The sequence below is a fragment of the Onychostruthus taczanowskii genome, unplaced genomic scaffold (assembly GCF_017590055.1).
Source record: "Onychostruthus taczanowskii isolate IOZ18803 unplaced genomic scaffold, ASM1759005v1 scaffold92, whole genome shotgun sequence".
Taxonomy (NCBI): Eukaryota; Metazoa; Chordata; class Aves; order Passeriformes; family Passeridae; genus Onychostruthus; species Onychostruthus taczanowskii.
The window spans coordinates 176084-197681 of NW_024507213.1; the positions used below are offsets into that span (position 1 = coordinate 176084).

General features: G+C 45.2%; 2 protein-coding genes across 2 annotated transcripts in view; one reads left to right on the plus strand and one right to left on the minus strand.

Moving 5' to 3' along the window:
* Nucleotides 1-9617: 9617 nt before the first annotated feature.
* Nucleotides 9618-21229, minus strand: DHFR (dihydrofolate reductase). The gene is made up of 5 exons (XM_041426641.1): nt 21177-21229; nt 19631-19736; nt 18582-18708; nt 12599-12714; nt 9618-10987 (listed from the first exon to the last, which is right to left on the minus strand). The coding sequence occupies exons 1-5, from the start codon at nt 21199-21201 to the stop codon at nt 10900-10902; spliced, it is 462 nt and encodes a 153-aa protein (XP_041282575.1). The 5' UTR covers nt 21202-21229; the 3' UTR covers nt 9618-10899.
* Nucleotides 21230-21435: 206 nt separating this feature from the next.
* Nucleotides 21436-21598, plus strand: part of MSH3 (mutS homolog 3) — a 94022-nt gene continuing 93859 nt past the window's right edge. Inside the window, exon 1 of the mRNA XM_041426660.1 lies at nt 21436-21458. Coding sequence (XP_041282594.1) covers nt 21436-21458 — 23 coding nt within the window. The remainder of the gene's footprint in view (nt 21459-21598) is intronic.

Sequence of the window (21598 nt, forward strand, 5' to 3'; positions counted from 1 at the left end):
CCACACACCCCGCAGCCCTGTCAGACTCCACACACCCCGCTCCCCTGTCAGAACCCCCATACCCCACACACCCCTCAGCCCTGTCAGACCCCACACACCCCACACACCCCTTGACACCTCACATCCCTTGAAACCTCTCCCACCCCAAATACCCTTCACACCCCACACACCCCTCAGACCCCACACCACCCTGCTCTTGCCCACCCCTCAGCCCTCCTGTCACCCCACGCACCGTCACAGCTGCACCCCCCTTCTCTCACACCGTCCCACAGCTCACAGCCCTGCACTCCCTGTCACCCCACACCTCCTGAGCCCCGGCCCCTCTCATGCCCCCAGCCCGCAGCACCTCGGGGTTGCCCTGGCGGGGGCGGCTGCTGCGGACAGAGGCAGCACCGAGGGCTCCCTGCTGTGCTTTATGGTCTCCTGTCGGTGCAGCCAACGGAGGAACAACCCACCGATCACCTTCCTCACCACCACACCGCTTCCAGCCACCCAGGGCAGGATTTAATGGGCGAAGAGGAAGCTGAGCCCAAGGAGATGCTTCCCTCAGGTGTGACCAAGTTTGACTTTGCAGTAATTCCTGGTTAGTTTCACAGGCTAGAATCCTGTGAAATTTCAAAGCACAGTCAAAGACACTTCTTGGTTTCCATGCAAGCTTAGGACACCTCCACACAAACACAGTCTGGTTGAGGCTGGAGGGGATCTCTGGAGGTCATGCAGTCCAAGCCTCCTGATCACCCAGGAACATCCTGCCACCATTTGTTTAATGCCTCCAAGGACAGAGACTCCAGAGCCTTTCTGGGCAGCCCGTGCTGGTGCTGGGTCACCCTCACAGTGACAGAGGGTTTCGTGGGGTTCAGAGGGAGAGCCTTGGCTCAGTCTGTGCCCGTTGGCTCTGTCCCTGCCACGCAGTGCTGCTGGAAGGATGCAGCTGTGCCGTGTGTTCATTCTCCTGTGGTTTACAGCAGTGAGACCCCTTCTGGGCATTGTTTCTTCCAGGCTATCCAGGAGCAGCTGCCTGAGCCTCTTCGCTTCTGGCAGAATGCCTGCGGGCATCTTCTGGGACACAGCGCAAGGATGTTCTCTGCAGAAATCCAGGCGGGCCCTGCCCACGCCTTCCTTGGATTCATGGCAGGAGGTCTGCAGGTCACGCAAGCACGGCTGCTCTGCAGCAGCCAGCCTGACCCTTCCCATCCCTGCGCTCTGCTGGGCTCTCTGCAGACGCTGGGTGCCTCTGGTGCTGCTCACGGGGTGTTCTCTCGCACATGTGTGAGCCACAGCCTTCCTGATGGTCCCCAGAGGCTCCAGGGGGGTTTCTTGGAGGGCACCTGGCAGGGCATCCTCGCTGCTCACTGTGTGAGACCCTGCAGGCAGCCCTCTGCGAGCCTGTGTGAGCACACAGGTGAGTGCAGCAGGGCAGGTGAGGCTGAGCTGGCAGCCAAAGGAGCCACCAGGGCCGCACAACGGCACCCAGCTGCACAGCACTCAGCTCGGCATCACAGGGAGAGAAGGTTCCAGGAGCAGTGTGAAGGGGGTTTGTGCCTTGCTGTTTTTTAAAAGTGCACGTCAGGATCAATGAGAAGCCATCATGACTAAGAGCTGGATAAATGGTATGAATAAGCCAGTAAGACAAACAACAGTCCAAGGGCAGGTTCCTCAGTCACTCTTTAACCTTCTCTTTCAAAAACTAAGTTGGAAGAATGTCCACAGATGTTCTGGGGCTTTTTTTTGCTCGTGGTAAGATTTTAACTATCGTTGCTTTCTTTTCTCCCCTACCTCATGCACATTCTTAATACCCAGTTCTTTGCCATGCAGCCTCGGAGAAGCGTGCGTACTGAGCACCCACTCTTGAGGAGTTTATTGCTCTTCACAGTCCTGTTGTTGGGTTAATTCTGTGAGATGGAGAGGCACTGTACACTTGTGTATATACCAGCACTCCTGCTGCTGAAACAGTACCACTTCTTAGTTCTTGCAGCTCTAAATGTCCCCTTTCTTATTCCTGCTTCCATCCTTGCCTGCATTGTGCTGTTGAGCTTGATAGCCAACATGAATCATTGACCAAAAAAAAACCCCAAAAAACCCCGCATTTCAAACCAGCTCTTGGAAGAACACTTTTATGAAGATAATTAGATTTTTTTCTTATAAACATCACCATGGATACTCTTCGTTGGATAGAAAAACAACTACTGGTATCAAGAAGTTCCTGCTAAAACTGAAGGAGAGTGGAAAGCCAGAGCAGGCAACACATTTTATTATGAACCACAGAAGATGTTTGCATATGCACATGGCATATTTTTTTATCACACATCTTGATAACTCTCTCCTGTACTTCACTGGCAGTTGAGCTACCTGGATATGTACCAGGAGAAAGTTTAATGGTCACAGGATTCTAATATTAATTTTAATTATCTAAAAATGTTTGTCACAAATGGATGTTTTAGGTTGCTCGACGAATGACTGGAAAAGGCATTGCCGAATCAGGTTTAACACAAAAGTGAAAGTGCAACAAAGTTCACTGGCATGCTTCACTCTACTACTCAGAGCTCAAGCAGAGATCAAAATCTAGATTCAATCTATCTCCAATTAAAATCAAATGAAAGTGATACATGTGGAGGCTGAGGACAGGAGAAAGAGTAAGAATGGGAAATGGTGAGCATGCAAAGGGATAAGGGAGACCCTGTCACTGAGTTACAGGGTTCAGAGTGGATCTCCCTGCAAAACATAGCCTCAGACTTGACCACAGCTATAGGCCTAAAGATTTTAACATCACTTAAACATACTGACACTGAATTAATAGCCTAATTTAAAGAATTCAGCAAAGGACTGTAGAATTTACTAGAAGCATGACAGAAACTCACAGGCCTGATGTACAAATCTAGTGCATTTAGGAATCAAAGAGCAACATTCCTGCTCCATTTGCTGCAGCACATTCACAGTCACACACCCACGGAGCCAGAGCCTGCTCAGGTGTGCACAATTCCTGCACAGGTTCATCCCTGTGGGAAATGCCCCCCAGCTCAGGGAAGGACTCACCTAGGACCAATGTTTGTAGGGTCACAGTGTTATAGCAATGTTCCGTACCGACTGCAATTCTGCTTGGCAGCTTTCTCTGATTGTTCCACAAGGAAAATGTTCACCCACCTGGACCTGCTCACTAGCCAGCACCAGATCCTGGGAGCAGACAGCGTCTCTGGTACTCAGGGGAGCTCAGCCCTCGAGGTGCTGCTCGTCAAGGCCATGAACTAATGAGCATTTCTGAGATCACAGCACGGCCCCGGGTGGGTGATTCCCTGTGGGATCTCAGCACATCACTGTGGATGTGCAGAGACACCAGGGGAGCCCCTGGGGGGCTCGGAAACCCTGGAATGCTGCCAAAAGGGTTTGGTGGTTGGATTTCGATCCATCAAAAGGAGAAGAACCTGTGACGGAGGAAATGAGAACTTCCTGAGTGTGAATAATACCTTTATGGAAAGAAATATAAATTTTAGAAAAATAGGTACAGGGGGGGCATGAAGGCAAGATGGAGGATTCAGGGCGTGGTCCTGTGTTCTTCTTCCTTCTTCATGTCTTCCATTTTGTGTGGTGATGTTGGCCCCTGGGGATTGGTTCATGGTGAAGGTACACTTGTCTATAAGGGTGAATAGTATTGGGAAATAAAGGTAAATATGGCACACGTAATTTTTACTATAAAAGACACAGCCGCCCTGTGGGCGGGGGAGAGGGCACTCGACTGTCCTGCTGAGCGGACCTCGGCTGGGCAGAGAGAAAACTTTGTAGATAAGAGATAATAAACAGAACTGAAGACCGAAAATCTGAGAGTGCAGACTCATCCTTCGCAATCGCGGCCGCCCAGAACCACTGTCCCCGTGTCGGGGCAGAGACACACAACAGCGGACCCCGACAATTCCCGATAAACCCTGCCCAGATGTGGGCAGGCAGGCAGGAAAATGGCACATTTATTTTTCTGGACGCCAGTTGCCAGCAAGTGCACTGCAGGCCTGGAGTCCAGGAGCCCTGCTCTGGGAAGGTGGTCTCAGAGCTGAAAGCCCTGGCTTGGCACCTGGCAGTCCAGGCACACCTGTGGGGCCCAAGTGTCACCTGCCACAGTTGGGCCTTTCCTGTGTCCTTGGGATCCTGGGAATCAGCCAGGTCAGCTGCTCCACTTTCTCCATAGGAAGATAAAAGGAAAGGAATGGAAATAGTTAAATTCGATCTGACATCCTCACCCCCTGCCCTGGTTTTGGACTTTGCTTCCCATGAGAAATTGTAAACACTCTATCGTGCCTGTTTGGTACTGGCCAGCCTCAGCCTACACCAGCAAGAACTCATTCAAGGGAAGGAGCTGTGATGTTACATATGTAATTACTTAAACATTAACTCATTGCCGTGTAAATTGTTGAACATGGTATAAAGTAACATAAGTCGTTCTATTAATTCAGCTACTTTATTATGTATTAATGCATAGAATTATTTTCAAAACGGTGAATTAATGGAAAAATATAGAAGCCTAATTAACTTGGTTTAGTTGGGATGACTGAAAAAAAAACCCCAAACCCTGAAACCATTTTTATGATATACTAATTTGGTACCTTAAATACATCCTAAACCATTGGGTGCAGAGGCAGAGTAGGACTGTTTGCTGAGAGGAACGCGCTCATGTTGTAAACAACAGTGCTCTTAAAAATATATCTCTTAAATGCAACAGGCACAGCTGCTTGCTTGTTCAAATTCTTGAAAGGGGATTATGGTAGTGATGTAGAGACATCAGTTGAGAGGTCTAAGAGAGAAGTGGAGTGCTATATTTTGTGCTTCAAAAATAATGACCAAAAGTAAACAGAAGGAATTAGGAGGCTATGAAGTGTCTCACAAAAACCCCACGCGTGCAGTGTAAAATCTAGAGAAGTGCCTTGTTATGTTATTGGTTTGTTTCCCAGGCAATTTGCAGGCACACGTGGCACTGTCCCTGCTAACAGGCTCCGTGGGCCCGCCAGGCTCTGGTGTGACCCTCTGCCTCCAGGCAGATCATGCCAGTGCCCAGGTATCTCCTGGTTTCCATCACATAGCTTTGATTAGCTATTTAGGACATGGAGCTTTCTGTCTGGATAAATAATCTCTCTGAAGTGTTTGGTGGTTTATTGCCAAGTACTTCGATTAAAAAACTGAGTGTGTGTGGGAACTGCACTTGTGACACTTGCAGGAATAATTGTGGCTGGTGACGGAAGCAGGGCTCCCTCTAACAGCTTTAGAGAATATATTGCAATAAATGTCTTGTTCCACGGGCACAAGCCTTTGCAGTGCTGCACAATTCAAGTGCTACCTTCCTGCCTGCTAAAAATCAGCAGGCCCAGGGGATAACTATCTTTTGCCAGCTCCCATAGTCTGTGAACATCCTTAGAGCAGAATCTTTCTCACACATATGTTTGTAAATTGTTGTTTTAGATTGGAGCAGAACGTTGGCTGTACTTTTATGTCTGGAGCAGTTTCTAAAAGAATCTGAATTACATACTACGAAAAAAATATAGTGAATTGTGCAGAAAAAAAAGTGAAACTGGTCTGCAACAAAAGGAACAGAATTTACATGATTCCATTGGAAAGATAACCATAATTTCATGAGAGCCACTGAGCGTCAACACTAAGGAAATCAATTTTGACTGGCTGAAATAGCAATATGCACAAAAATACTCAGTGAGTAAAGAACTCCAGTCAAATGGGTTGCCTTGATAAACAACTGAACAGGCATGAGAAAAAAAGGATGTAAAATTAATTATAAAAAAAAAATTCCTTCTAAACTTAGACGTGTTACATTAATGAGGTTTTCCACCTAGGACCACTGATGGGACCAGATCTAAATTTTAATCTTTTTGACGAAAATCTAACAAGAGGAGGTATAGTCATTAAAATTTCCTTCTTGATCTTGTGAAATGAAGCTCTTTTTCCAGCTGTTTTCACAAGAAAACATTTCCAGGAGCTTTTCTGGACATGTTCAGTGAGCTACTGATACAGAACTAAAAAGACTAAACGCTTCCAAAGTGCTCCTTAGTACAACTGAACAAGCTTTAGTGCAATTCAGTGGCCCAATCCATTTTAAGTTACTGAGGTGAAGCAGGGATCTCCAGTGAAGGGCTGGTAATCCATCCACTGGGACAGCTGTCCGAAACCAATGTGAGTGTTCCCAGCAGGGTTTTGTGTGGAAAACTGCATTTGAAGGAAGCATGAACATCAAAATGTTCTCTTTCCATGCAAGTGTCCATTTCAATTAAATCAATTACATAAGTTATAAATTATTTTATGACTTTGAATAATGGCTTGCTTGCTGAAGAAGACTCTGCTTGGCCTTAGGAACGTGTTAAACTGAACTGCTCAAGGAAGGAAGAGACACTGATTTAGAGCTCCACAGGTAAAGGTGTATAACTCATTTCCTGTCCCCTCAGGTTCTGTTTATTCTCACTTTGTATTTACTTTTCCCCTGATCTTTTCTTTCCCTTCACAGCACACATCACTTAATAAAATATTTATTTCATACCTACAGCTTTGTTTACTTAGGCAAAAATATGGCCCGATTTCAAGAAAAACAATTTACCACCACTTAATCAGAAATAAGCACATACTTAAGAGACACCCACTTGAAATACCTACTTCTTTTGATCAGCCCAATTCTCTGAATTTCTGTAAATTTTCAATCCAATGGGACAACTGAAGAGATAAGGAATAGAATGGCGAGGACCACAGCTCAAGGACTGAAGATGATACACAAATGCTGTAGCTAAACCATTAAATGATAAAAAGAGCAAAACAAGATGTATGAGAAAAGATAATCTACTTTAACCCATGCAATTTAATTGGAGATGAACAGGCAACTTTTGCAATGTAAGCTCTTGTCCAAGTCACTCTAAAAAACGTCCTGAAAATGTAATCAGAATAGACCTCTGCTTAGGAGCTGATCTTTTCCAACCACGTCAATTAATCTAACAAACGGCTTCTTGTATGAATTGTGCTTTGATTTTACAGGAAGGAGACAGAACGATCTGCAGAGAGCAGAGGGTAGAATAACCCAGGATCACCCCAGAGGCAGCTGAAAGCAAGTGAAGGCAGGGAAAAGAGCAGGCTCCTCACATGCAGTCCCAGAACCCAGGGAAGGGCACAGCCACAGCCCCCGACACAGGGAGGCTCTGGGATGGGACTCTCGCTCCCGGGTGTAGAGCAAGTATCCAGGGATAACAGCTCTAGCTGAGGACTTCTGTGGGGCTGACAAAGGCAGTCACACAAACGCCCAAATCCTGAAAATCCCTCTCTAATGACATTCTTTGTCACAGCATCTTCAAGGCGCTAAACCTCGAAGCACTCTTAAAGTGTTTTCTTAGTAATTATAGCTACAGGGCAAACTAACACGATAAACCATGAATCCTTCTAAGAAACATCAATTTCCTCGTCTCATCTCTTTCTCCTCTCCCACTCTTCTGTTTCAGGACCTGACTCTTCAGATTTTTCAGCCAGCCTCACCCTAACTTGGTTGGCTTTATTCCTACAGCCCTCCAGGGCAAGCAGAGACAGCTAATGCACACCTGAACAACAAGGGAGGCATCTCCCAGTTTTGTACTTCACCAGGGTTTGTCGCCTCATCTGTCACCTCTGCTCACCTAATTTTCTATCCTGATCACGGAACAATCTTTCCCTCCAAGTCGGCTGCTGTCTCTGCCTGCTCCCACCTTCTTCTGTTAGGAAAACTTCTTAACTACTAAGGAGAAGTTTGGGTTTAGGTTTAAGTCCTCAGTAAATTAGCTGCTGTCTGATGAAGCCAACATGATTGTCTGTTCCCCATTAAGATGTCACATCAAGTGCTACCGGTGCTCTCCTCAGATAACCTGAATAAGATAATCATTGCCATTCTCCCTTTCCTGTTTTTCCCCTGCTCTTCTGTATAAATACTAATAGTATTTTATTTGCTAAATTAGCTAACTTATTTTTCAGAGTGTACCTTTCTTTTCCACGGATTGCTGTCCACGATAGAGATTTGTTGTTGGAATGTTCCCAGCTCTGACCTTGAATACACTGTGGCTCTAACACTACTGAAAACATCAGCTTTCTACTGCCAAATGGAAATCGCTGTCCACTGTCAGATAAGAGATAATGAGTAATAGACAAGCAATAAAAACATTTATGTTTGTTTTTCACTTTTTATGCAAACCCTCTGGTTTTAGCTATCTTGTTAAATCTAGTATTATCTTTGAAAATTAAAATTTTAATATGTTTGGAACAGTTTGTTCCCGGTAAAGCATGAATGAGGGGGATTAAATTATACCTGTATAGACTTTTCTTGGTGATTGGTAATTACACTGTCACTCATGATGCTGTTCATTGCACTTAGCTACACGGAACTGGGTAAAAACATGACATTTTCCCCTGTACTGGACATAATGAGAATCTATGGCTTTTCAAGGAATCATTCATCAATGAGGTACAGGAGTAAACAAAACATGGGGAAGACGCATTTGGAACACAGGGTTTTTTTTTTCTCTTCAAGCCACAGTATGAGAGACTTATTTTTACCCTGGGCAAGTGACAGGGGCCAGGTAGCCACCCTCACAATACACCCGACAGCAAACAGTCTGCATGTGCTCGCTGAGCACACAGGCTCACACCCTTCTGCCCACCCACCCTGAGACAGCAAGCCTTCAGCCTTGGTGTGCTTAGAGAGTGCTGCCTGGGCTGTCTGGCCGTGGGGTGAACGTGATTTTTGGGTTCAGCTTCACTGCAGTCAAATGCATTCTCCTAGTTCTCAACAGGGCTCCGTGCATTGAAAAGCTGTGGTACAAAAGGTGCTGTCCCAATGCAGTGCTTCTACTGAAAACCAAGCCAAACAAAAATGGATCTTTGCGGCAGAGAGCCACACTGAGGGAACAGCATTATGTTCTGAAAAGTTTCAAGCAGGAGACAGAAGTTCACATTTCCACGAAACGTCAATTAACTTAATTTGTTGTTGTATCTGACAAAGAACGTGGTTAAATCTGGAGAGGACTGAGTGAGTCCACAAAGAATCAAGAGTAACCACTTATGTTCTCAGCAGGCTTGTTTTTGCACCCAAGTTAAAAGTTCTTTGAAACTGAAATGATGCTACAAAACATCCTGGCCTCAGTGAACCCTATCTCGGCACTTAGGCACAAAGTTTCTAATGTATGTTGGCCTCAGCCAACATTGCATCAAGTCTTTTCTCCTACTTTTAATAAATGTCAGTTGTCCTAAACACAGTACTTTGCAAACTGTCAGAGCTTTCAACACTGACCTATAACAGGTATGTTTTAAACACTTTCGGGAGGTTATTCTCTTGCCAGGTCACTGTGACTCGTGTTTATATAAAACAAATGACATCTCCCTGGTAGCAGTCTCTTTCCTCCCCTTCAACAATGTGCCGTCATTTTAAAACTCTGGAGACTTCTTGCAGCATTATGTAAGCAAAAACTTGTTTTGATCGATTGATGTAACATCAGCACACATGGAAGAAGAAGATCAATACAGGGAAGTGCTTACAGTTTCAAAGGAAACACAGAGAAAACTGAGACAACTCAGAGCAGGTGCTGCAACAAATGTGTTTTTTATCAGCTAGGTGTTGTAGTAAAGTGCCATGGGAAATTCAAGGGGTGCTCATAGCTGATATTCTAAGGGATCATCAGTGTAAATGATATCAATTTATTTAATATTTTTAGTATTTTTGTATTTAACTGTATCGAATAAAGATGAAACAGAACTACTCCACTATTGCTTATAACCCGCATTTGTCACATAGATTATTCATAATCACACTGACAAACAAACTGCATTTTACTGATAATGCTTGGCAGGAACCTAGGAACACAGACTTTAACGAAATCAACGTGTATTTTCTTCCACTTCGAAGTGGCTGCAGTCAAAATGACACAGTGACTTTTTATGAGAGCAGCAAAGCTTTCACACAGCTGTGAATCTAGGCAAATATTAAACCTTCTTTACCAGATTTTGCTGGGCTTGTGTGGCCAGGTGTGGGAGGCAGGGGGGCTGCAGGGAGAGCTTCTGTGAGAAGCTGCTGGAAGCTTCTTCCTCCGTGTCCTGCAGGGCCAGTGCCCTTGGCTCCAGGGCAGAGCCCCGGCCAAGGCTGAGCCCACCAGTGGCACTGGCACCTTTGGGACAACAGAGTCCAGAAGGTGGGGAACAACAGCTGGGGTGAGAGGTGCTGGGAGGGGAGAGGAGAAGAGCCCTGCAGGGCAGGTCAGGCAGGAGAGGCACAGACAAAGGACACAGGGAGCCTGAGGAGCCCGCACCACAGCAGCAGATGCCCCAAGGAGGCTGTGACCCCGTGGGCAGCACCTGTGGCCCCACGGGAGACGAGCCCACCTGCAGCAGGACTGGTAATCCTGTGGGATGCACCCTGGAGTGACAGGTCCTGGATTAGTGCACCCCTCAACTGCTGCGTGAGACTCCCTGATCCCCCTTTCCCTGCTGGGCCTGCTTACCTTTACCCCATCACCAATACATTTTAAAGGCTGTTATAAATGTATACAACATCCCAGTCACACTTGGAGGACTGGTGCTTTCTCAGTGCTGCATGTTTTGAACAAGGAGAGAGATACTAAAACCCTTTGTTTCAGTAGAAAAGCTCTGACACAGTGTAATGCCCTTCCTTATCCGTGGAATTGTCGGATTCTAAGATCAGTGAAAGGTCTCCTGCAACCTTTGCTGTGCAATTCCTCAGACTCCCTTCTGCAGGGTGTGTCTTCAAAGTGTGGGGTGTGCTTTTTGGAACCATTCACTACTGAGGTGTTTTACCATCAGGCATGATTTTCTTCAAAATTTTAATGTATCTTTACACTCAGTAAAACTTCATGGTTTCAAATACCTGCCCTTACACTGAAGTACAAAATGCCTCCCTTATTGCGCCACAACAGTTTTTTCATACACTTCAAATTTGTACTGGATACCATTTTCTTCTTGGACATCAGCAGGGACACCTGGGTACCTAGGGAGAGAGGAGAAGAAAAAGCAAAAGCCAATAAGCAGGTAAGAGTATCATTATGATTCACCTGTAATTTATCCAATCAACTAGAAAAGCAAGATGTTTGGGAAAAAAAAAATGAAAACACTGTCTTTTAGAACAGGTACACCATTTTTAGGATGCATATTAACTACTATCCATTATTTATATGCACATCTTTTAGATCAAGAAAGCATACTCTGACACAACACAACACCCCTATTTTTGGCTTAAAGAAATACCCAACATTTTTATTAAAGCCTCCAATATGTTATTCAAAATATCAACTAAGGAAGAAGAGATTATGGAACACTGGGTTTTTTCCTTGCCCTGCTTTTCCTAGGTTGGTCTAGAGGAAATGCTAAGGACAAGGCTTTTTACAAGTCTGCAAGAGATTACTAAACAGGTGACTGCTACCATAGAAAGAGTTCTTCTATATTCCAGGTTTTCTAAACCACTTCTTATTAACAGACGCTTTCAAAAAAATCTTTTCATCTCCTCATGAAAGAAGAAGGATTTTGTATGAGTAATACTGACTTTGAAGGAGAGATACATTTTAAATTTATTTGGTAAGGTTTGGCATCATCAGGTTTCCACTTCAGTGAGGAAATTACCCGTTATTTTACAAAATCATGTTCCAACACCAATGTTCATTTCAGTACATTGGCCAAAAACAACGTATAGCTAGGAACAGCCAAGAGGGAGCATTGGGTCAGATCTCAGGACACTCAAATGAGCAGAGTAGCTCACAATATATTGGAGTTGGAGAAGGTGACTCATCCTCCCCACCCACCTTGTCTGTCCTGCATCCCTCTTCCCTGCCCCTGCCTATCCTCCCCCAGAGCCGTGCTAATCCATTCCTGTGCCCCCCGAGGAGAGCTTCACTCCTCTTGCTTTCTATTTCTTCCACTCCTGGTCTGTAACCAGCTGAGAGCCAAAAGAGGAGCAGCAGGAGGAGAATAGGTCTGGTCCTCCCTGGTTCTTGAGGCAGGTGCCTGAATTTTTGCTGCTCCTCAGTGCCTGTTTGAAGGTAATCTTGTTGCAGAGGACATAAAATCACAACTGGAATATGACAAGGATAATATAAAAGAAACCACAGTGAATGGCAGAAACTGTAAGTTTTTGTACACCTTTTCCTACTATGTTTGTTAGGAAGAAGCAATTTTCTCAAGAGGGAAGGAATAACCTTAGAAATCCATAAAGCTCAAGCCTCTCCATTCAAGTCAATTTAATTTGTCTTTGGCAATTTATCAAAGACATTCAGACACCAAATACTATTTACTAACAACATACTGAGAGTTACAAAGCTTAGTAAATATTTGAGTAATTCTAAACCAGGAAACAATAAGAAAAAGCTATTTTTGCAGCAAACTGACATAGACAATTCTTCACTGTGAAGACTGTAGGAAAGTTGAAGAACACAGCAAGTTCCAAGAAAATCTGTGCAGAGTGTGGTGCCATTCCAGGTTGTGAGTGAAGTATGACTCTGGGAAAAAATTCACCTCAAACTCAAACCAACATGGCCTTAACATAACCCTTAAAACATTCAAATTAGATTATTCTGAAGACAAGCCTGATACTCATTTTGGTACTTACTCCGTTAGAAGCTTGTAGTCTTTATGGTCAATTTCTGGAAAAAATGTGTCACTTTCAAATTCTTTCAAGATTCTTGTCACAAACAATCGATGATGAATTGGCTTCTCCATTGCTGCCTTTAGAAACAACACAAATTCAGTCACAATTTCATGTATCACAGGCTTTCAGCAAAGCCGTGAAAATTACACTCTGAATCTCCTCTTTTAGACTCTGCTGAAGAGCACTTTCTAAAGGGATAATTTCACCCTGTGTCAGTTCCACCTGGTAAGTGGCAGCAATACCTATTCTCAGAGCCTGGGGTATCTGGCAGAAGTTAAGAACAAAATTTGAATGGCCCTGTGAGAAGAAAGGAGCAGTAGGCCCAGTAGCAACAAGCAATTTCTGAATCACACCTCTTTGGGAGACAGGAAGGTTTAAGTGGTGAGAGATGCCCACACCTCAAAGTAATTTGTTCTGATGCTTAATATCACTGTGAGGGATTTGTGCTGTATTTTTGGAATTCCAGATTATCAATCTACCCCTTAGTTTAACTTCCAAGCTGGATCTCTGGATTGTGGCAAAACGGTAACATGTGCTGAAAGCTTGTACATTTCCAAGGTCTTTGGATGAAAATGTTCCAAGATAATGTTTGTTAGGTGAGGTTTTCACCAACAAATTCAGGAGTTAGGAATATACATTTTGTTGTGAGACTGAAAAATGGCAGCTCCACCAGACCTTGTGGGGATTAGAATAACCCATGAAAAGCTACACTAGGGCTGGTTACAATACATTTTTGAAAAGCTTGTAGCTGCTCCTCTCTTTTGCTTAAACTGGCAACGAGCAATGCTTTTTGTGGAAGGTGACTCACCATGCAGCAGGCTATTAGGTACTACTTCAACAAGCACAGGAACCAAGTAATAACAAATGGAATCCAATAAAATTAATTAACCACTGCTGAGAGGCTAATTTGTAGAAAAGCTGCTCTACTAGAGAACAGTTAGAAATGAAAGAGGTAAGTCACAGCACACAAGCATTGAACAGCACTGAACTGGTGTCCATGCAGTTTGTACACAAACACTAGTATTTTTCCTTGTTTAGGGACAGGGGGGTAAGAAGAGTCACGCTTGCAAAATGACAGAATAATAATGTGCTTCACAAATAAAAACGTGTTCTGTTAACAGAGACTTTGTAGCAGAACAAACCTACTTTCTATCCAACCCTGCGGGAATCCAGCTTCATCAAGAACTCTCTACCACCACAACAGGCCAGGGAGGAGCACAGGGAGGGACCGACCACAGGCGGTGCAAAGGAAGTTAAATTTAATCCCAGGGAGACCAGATGGTGACCTCTGTTCTGGGGAAATGGTTTCATGAGCTGAATGAACCAGCCAGCTGTGTCACTGTCCCCACACTCATAGAAGAAGTGCAGATGCTCCCTCAGTTTGCCTCCAGGCCCTGCAGGCCTGTGTGTGTAGGTGGCCCACGAACAGTAAACAGCAAACAGAAAAGAGTTTGGGGAAGAGCAACAGGCTGGTTTTGGGCCACATACTGCTCCTCAGCAGCTGGGAGTGCCCAGTGCCTGGCAGTGAGCATGCAAGGGGCAAGGACAAACACTTCTCCACTTCCTCTGCTCTGTTCAGGGCAACTTTCTCCTGCTTTGAGATTTCAGCACACACTTAAATCAGCCACTGGCTGCCATCCTGACCCAGCCCCAGCCCGGTCACCCCCAGGCTATGCCTGACCTGGTTATGGTCATGGGGCCAGACCCTGCCCCATGGACCTGTCCCCCACCCTGAGCCCTGCCACTCCAATACTGCCCATGGGGACAGCTCCTGTTCCCTTGGGAACACCTGGCCCCCCCTGTTCTCCAGAGGCAACTTCAGAAAACCTCAGATAAGCAGATTTTGTATCAAACACAAAACCTTCCACGGCTGGAGCCTCCAAAGGAGTCTGTTCAGGGAGGCCTGGACTCTGACACTGCCTCAGTGAAATACTGCTGAGGACAGGGCAGGGTGGCTAAAGAGTTTTGTCATAATGCTGTCCTTCCCACAAGGAATAAAGTAGGTCCTCACTGATACTCAATTCAGTCTTGCCCTGTCCAGCCCACTCCATTGGTTTCACCCTTTTTTTGGGACCAAAGAGAAATTAGAGAAGGCACAGAGCTGAGCTGGTGGAATGGTGATGGACTCACTTCACACATCATGAAATCACACCATAAACATAAGGAAGTTGACACCTGGGTCTGTTGGTTTTTGTGGATTTGTATGCGTATGGTTTGTTTTTTTTTTTTTTTTTTTTTTTTTTTTTTTTTTTTTTTTTTTTTTTTTTTTTTTTTTTTTTTTTTTGTTGTTGTTGGTTTTCTTTGTGTTTTGTAACATCCTATTTAATATTCAAGGATGTGATGGACTTAGAGGTCCTATTCCTAGTAAAACCTCAATATTGTTTCTGACCCATCTAAACCACACAGTTTAAATGTTGTTAAAAGAGACTGATACAACTTATACTGAGTGGAATCAGAGTAACCTGATCTAGTGTAAGGCATCCCAGATCATCACAAGAGGTTTGGAATGACATGAGCCTTCAAGCCCTTTCCAGCCTAAACCCTTTTTTGGGCCTCTAACCCCCCAGGATGTCCAGAGAGCACTATTTTTCAGAGTCAAGGCCAAGACCTGAAGCTCTCAAGAGACAATACCTCCACACAGGTGCAGCAGTGTCTTAACTCAGAACAGAAACCTGGTTTTGAAATCACCATTGCAGCATGGGGAAGGCTAGTGGAGAATTGTAGCATCGTAGAAGGTTGGAAGTGACTTCCAAGATCACTGCTCACCTGTTAATGAATCTTCCAACTGTCCCCACTCACCATGCTTGAGTTGTATGTGGGAGCAGGTTTGATATTCATGAATGAAATGCCTTGGGGATGAAACTGAGCCAGAAGCTGTGCTCCAGTACATCTGATGAGCTCTAACAGCTGTGAGGGACTCCAGGGCCAGCACCACAGGCTCCCAGCACACAAGAAGCACTCACAAGCCAGCAGACAGCCTTCCAAACACCAAGTGCTCACACAAAACCACAGAGTGCCTGACATGATGTGTAACAGCTTCGTAACTGCTGTAACCCACTGCTGGGCTCCTCCTTGCTCATCCAGGCAGACAACAGCAACCCCACCTCCTCCTGGAGCTCAGGAGATCCAGAACAGTGCACAGGGGATGGCACTGCACTAATATCCAAGCAAATGAACCGGTAAGTCTGTGCTGTCAGAAGCCCAAAAGCTTTCCTGGGGGCATTGCTGCTGCCCTGTGGCTACATTAGGAGATAACAGACCTGATGAGGGATCAGTGTCCAGACAAATTCAGGAAGATGACACCCACATGAGTTCTTCTGAACCCTCACTGAACTGATGGAGCTGTTTTCAATCCTTCCTGCTCTCACTTGCCAATACCAACACTCCACCCAGCCTCTCCCTGTCCCCACTGCTCTCCCTTTCCCTGCTGCAGGGGTCAGGTAGGTTTTCCTAGAGTGTGTGAGCACAGCATCAGTGTGACCTACAGGAGGGCTTGGATGGCCACCACAGCTCACAGGCTGCTGAGGCAGCTGATGCCAATCCTCCCACAGCCTGGAGAGAACTGTGTCCTTGAGAACCAAGGGGCAGTGGAAGAGATGGCCAGAACCAACAGAGGGATGCTCTGTGTCCTTACAAATGTTCACAGATTTGGCCCTCCCTCTTCTGCAGTCTGAGGAGGAAAAGGATGTAAACAGCAGCAAACACCTGCCTCCATCCCACTCCTGGCAGGCAGCATCCTGTCCCAAAATGGCATCTGGAGCACATGCTGCTGCACCTTGGCTTGCCTCAGTTCCTAAAGGCTGGAGAGGGCACCTCAGCCACCTGTAGCTGAGACTGACTGGACACCTGTGTCCCAAACGTGCACTCAAGACAGCAGGGCAGCTGCTGCACCTTGGCCCAGCTCCCTGGATGGGGGCAGGTCTGGCTGGTGCCCCAGCTTGGTGTCTGGGCAGGTGCCCAAACATCCTGAATAGCCCAGGGCACCCCCAGGGGTGTGGGAAACAAAAACCAGCAAAGGCCTGGAAGGTCATGGCACACTCCCTGCTCACACCATCTACAGAAACAGGCCTGCAGGATCATTCCCAGAGCTTGGTGACAACAGCCCTGATCAAGATGGAGCCCCCCAAGGCAAACTGATTAACTGATGATCTGGTGCTAAGCCTAGGAGCTAAAAGGCTCCACAGGACTATAAGCCACTGTCTGAAATAACCATGTGGACCCTGGAGGAATTGGCAATGGTTCTCTGGCAATGGCAAAGCTGTCTTGAGTAGATGATTGAAAGGGAGGAAACAGGTCAAATTTCAGAACCACAAAAGGGTTTGGGTTGGACAGAACCTTAAAACTCATCTTGTTCCATGGGCAAGGACAGCTCCCACTGTCCCAGGCTGCTCCAGCCTGGCCTTGGGCACTGCCAGGGATCAGGGGCAGCCCCAGCTGTGCCAGGGCCTGCCCACCCTGCCAGGGAACAATTCCCCATTCCCAATCTCCCATCCATCCCTGCCCTCTGGCAGTGGCAGCCATTCCCTGTGTCCTGTCCCTCCATCCTTGTCCCCAGTCCCTCTCCAGCTCTCCTGGAGCCCCTTTGGTATGGAAGGGGCTCTGAGCTCTCCCTGGGGCCTTCCCTTCTCCACAATGGACATTCCCATCTCTCTCAATGCTTGTCCACGTCCAGGGTAACCAGGTCTCCTATTACTTTACACATTCCCTTGTACTGATCAGCGCAAGCAGTACATTCCAATTTACTCTCTATCAAAACTGCCAATTTGTAATGTCAGTATTGGTGAGTAATGGTCTAAAAAAAGGCATTCTTTTCTTCCAAATACCAGAAGCCTTCAAGACAGATGCTCTTGGAAGAAGCAGCAGAAACAATAACTCTTTAGAGCTGAGCCTGTGGCAGGGAAGGTGCAAATGCTGCAGCTCACAGCTGGCTCTGGCTCTGCCCTCTGTGAGGAGAAGGTCTCTCCAGAAACCCTCTTCATGGCACAGGCACTGTCACAGCAGAGAGCCAAGGATATTTCTACTGTAGGATGACATCTGATTACAGGCTGAATGTGTTTGTGTGCCTCATCTTCTTACAATCTTAGCAATCTACTTCACTGCTTCTACTGTGAAAGATGCATTTCCTCAGGCACAGAGGAGAGATTCAGGAAGAGCACGAAGTGTAAGGGCACGAAGTACCAGAAAAATGCATTTTCCTACCCCGTGCACAGGGCACAGTACCAGCCCTGATCTCCCACCAGGTGCATTATGGCACTGCCATCACACATCTCACGTCCCAGTGCCCAACACCTGCAGTGCACCTCCCAGCAAGCCTGTAATGACTACAGCACAGCAGCACTGCTCCTTTGACTGTTAAATAGAATTTGCTTTACAATTCTTGACCCAGGGAGTGGGAGCACTAGGAGCACTGCTGGATGGGAAAGCAGAGTGAGTGCGACCTTTTGTTGTATGGTTATCTCTTGTTTTTGCTGACACCATGACCTGTCAGCTCTCTCTAAATCCTATTTTCTTCCCCATTTACATGTACAAAGCGTCATACTCTGGCTAAAAAAGCTGGAGCACTTTTCCTTTTTTTTTTCTTTTCAAACCCATTGCAGGGTCAGTCAGCAATCTCAGTTAAATAAATACAAAAACATGGGCTCAGTAAAATAAACATAACAATATGGGCTTGTTCTGAAGAATCCAGCAATTTAGGTACTTATGAAAAGCTCTCAAAAGCACAACAACAGTGTGACACTGGCCCACTGGCAAGAGCAATGTTCAGTTTCTAGACAGGTATTCTGGACTTGAGAGCTGAGATCCCACTCTCTGAGACCTGTTCTGTTGCAATCACTGCAGTTTGCTGGTAATATGAAGGGGAAGCACCTCCTAAAGCAGCAGTAATAGGAGCTTCATCCTCATCCCATCACAGAAAATTAGTAATTTAGGAGGAGGCTAAATGTACCTTGTACACTGAAGTGCCTCCCACGATCCAAACCATGTCTACTTTGCTTTTTAACTCTGGTGAATCCAAAAGAGCTAGAGCATCATCCAGACTTTTGGAAAGATAATGCGCTCCTTTCGGGGTTTCCCTAGAAAAAGCAAAGCTCTATTACTAAGTAAATCAAGGACAATTCATCATGATCATCAACACACTCTAGACACAAAATGTGCTTTGCTGAATTAACAAATAACTACATGCAGCTCGTCAGTTAATTATTTTGAAGTGCCTGTTATTGCCAAATTATGTTAGAAGTCTCATTTGACTGTAGGATTGTTCAACAGATCACAGCTTAACTGTAATTTAGAAGGCAATATAAATTAAGAGTCTGGAATTTCACAATGTGTTTCTGAAAAAGAGCAACTGAGAAATTTACATATCTATAAGACAAAGACACAATCTATAAATTAAACATAGATCATTAAATACAGATGATCAAGAACTAAAATGTAGATTTTGACTTGAATTTCAGAACATTAATATTTCATTCAACAAAACCAGCTGAAAAGCCAATATTCTCACATAATCACCTGCAAATCTACCAACATCCTCCAAAGCAATAAAGCACTACAAGTGGACATTTCCATTTAAAACTATTTGCGTGACTGTGGGTCATGCATTCAAGAAGTTCTAAAAAAGGATCGTTCATCCACAAATCATAACAAAAATGAACTTCAAAAAATGGACTTAGGGGCCACCAGTGTAAGCAGGAACTGGAGAAATACAGTTAAATACACGAGTCAGAAACACTATTGAAAATTGTCAAATGGTTTGTGAGTAGAGCTAAAAGTAGTACTCACGATGCAAAGTAATGACAATTTCCTTGTGAATGAATTCTAAATAATTAAAAATTCAGAGTAAAGTAGTCATAACACTCAGAACCAACAGCAGAAATGCTTTCTAAACAGGTATCAAAAATGGTACATTTGGAACTACTGTATGTTGTAACACTACAGACATTTTTTGGTGCAGGTTTTTATTTGTTGTACAGGGTCCTTATTTATCATACTTACTTGAGCTCCCTGCTGAGCACAATATTAATCCTGTCTTTCAAAGGACGGTTCTTCTCAGGAATGGAGAACCACGTTTTTTTACCCATGATCACTGCATTTTGTTTACCTGAGCAGGAGAGAATTGATTTGAATTGTTTAGAGGCACTGATGGACTTCCCCTGCCTTTCCAAGCCCCTCTGCAGCAGTTAGCAAAAGCACAAGCTCAGGCCCCAGTTCTCAAATGAGAACTGGTTTACAAACCCACCACAATTTCCAGGAGAAGAACCAGGCAAATTAAATCTAAAGCCAAGGTGCTACAGGTGATCAATCACACTCTAACGTTCACACATAAATATAATTTCTGACCAAACCCAAGCATTCATATCCTGATTACCTCTCATATGCAAATGTCTCAAGGAAATGAATGTTCCTCTTTATGAGGAAAAGGAGTTCCTTTTTAAAAACCTTTTAAAAAGTTTTCTCTTTTTATCAAGAGAAAAAACCCCACAATGCCAACATGATCACTCTTTCCACGTTGTTTCCAGGCTGAGACACAGCAGAGGCAAAGGTGACATCCCTGGTGTGAAGATTTATGGCAGCATAATCTATTAAGAAGTCTGGTTATGAAGCACTTTTCCTGCCTAGCATCTGAGATCACAGCTCATCAAAAGATCTGCAGGCAGGACAGAGCAAAATGTTTCTTTGTAATTATATTTCAAACATCTTTTTTCTTGATCACAGCTCACTCCTGCCAGGTGAGATTCAACTTGCAGACATCTAAAAAGACTTACAACTGTCAGTTGTGTTCTGCCCTTTTTTAGCACATACAGTAGCAAAGGGCTGAATCGGGTCTTCTGAACATATGTAAAGTCGTTTACTCAGAAGTTTTTCAAGATGAGATTAGACATTCCTTGTGGATTATGGAACAGACATTCGATTCAGGAAATTGAGTAAGTGGCCCAACCAAAACAGAGTTTCAGGGCAGAAAATGGAGTAAGGCACCTAATCAAAACAAGGGAATATATGAAGCTGACCAGAAGTGAGTTTTTATCAAACAAGTGAGTTTTAACAGCATTAAAAAAACCCCACAGCAAACCATGAAAAAGTGACAAACAACTGCAGTATTTCTGCTCCATAGTTTGGACTTTCTGGTGCATGGATTTGGCTCAGCACTCAGAAAACTCGGCAAAATTACTGTCACAAGGGTCAGAGGGGTGGATCGAATGGCCAAGGCTGAGCCACAGCAAACAAGTTAGATAAGCTAATGCCGACTGAGAAAAACAAACCACCTCTGCTAATTAGGCAGCTTGTGAAAACCCTCCCATTTTAACTTGGAGTTTCGCGCTAGGTAAACTTTAGATGAAGTTTGCCATTCTGATGGAAGACGGACTTGAAAATTGCTCCCTAAGAGATCGCCTGCATTGCTCGGAAATATCTGCCTGGTCTTCTTTCCTCATCTACCCCGAGCGATTGCAAAGGGCTGAAATACTGGTGGGAAATACTTGAAATACTTGTGAGGGCAGGCAGGGAAATGCGGAATGCCGAGTTTCGGGTGCCCACACGTTACCTTCCACACGGGACGTGCTCGTCATTCTCTGGAAGTACTTGTACTCATTCCTGCCGGGGAAGCACGAACTGCGTTACAACGTGTCTTAAGAATAACTTCTCTAATTTTTTTTTTTTTTAAATTTTTACAAGTTCTCCAATTTCAACGAAAAACCCCCACTCGTGATGGGAATGCTGCAGGAGCCCGGCGAGGGGCTGTGGGACAGAACTGGGCCGATGCCACAGCCCAGGAGGGACCTTTGTCCCACAGCTGTGCTCGCATGAGCGACAACCTGCGGCCACGGCAAGAGAGAGAACCCACGCAAAAAAAACCATCCCCACAGCCGCGCTCCCTCCACGCCGCCGCTTTCCCGCCTCACGGAGCATCCCCTCGAACACTACAGCTCCCAGCGCGCCCCGCGCGGCCCCGCCGCGCGCGCCCGC

Excerpts from the sequence above, each read along its gene's own strand:
- DHFR (XM_041426641.1), bottom strand. The coding sequence starts at position 21,201 with ATGACGAGCACGTCCCGTGTGGAAG. Across the intron at positions 18,709-19,630 it reads GTGCTCAGCAGGGAGCTCAA|GGAAACCCCGAAAGGAGCGC; the intron begins GTAAGTATGATA and ends TGCTTTTTCTAG. Across the intron at positions 10,988-12,598 it reads GACTACAAGCTTCTAACGGA|GTACCCAGGTGTCCCTGCTG; the intron begins GTAAGTACCAAA and ends CTCTCTCCCTAG.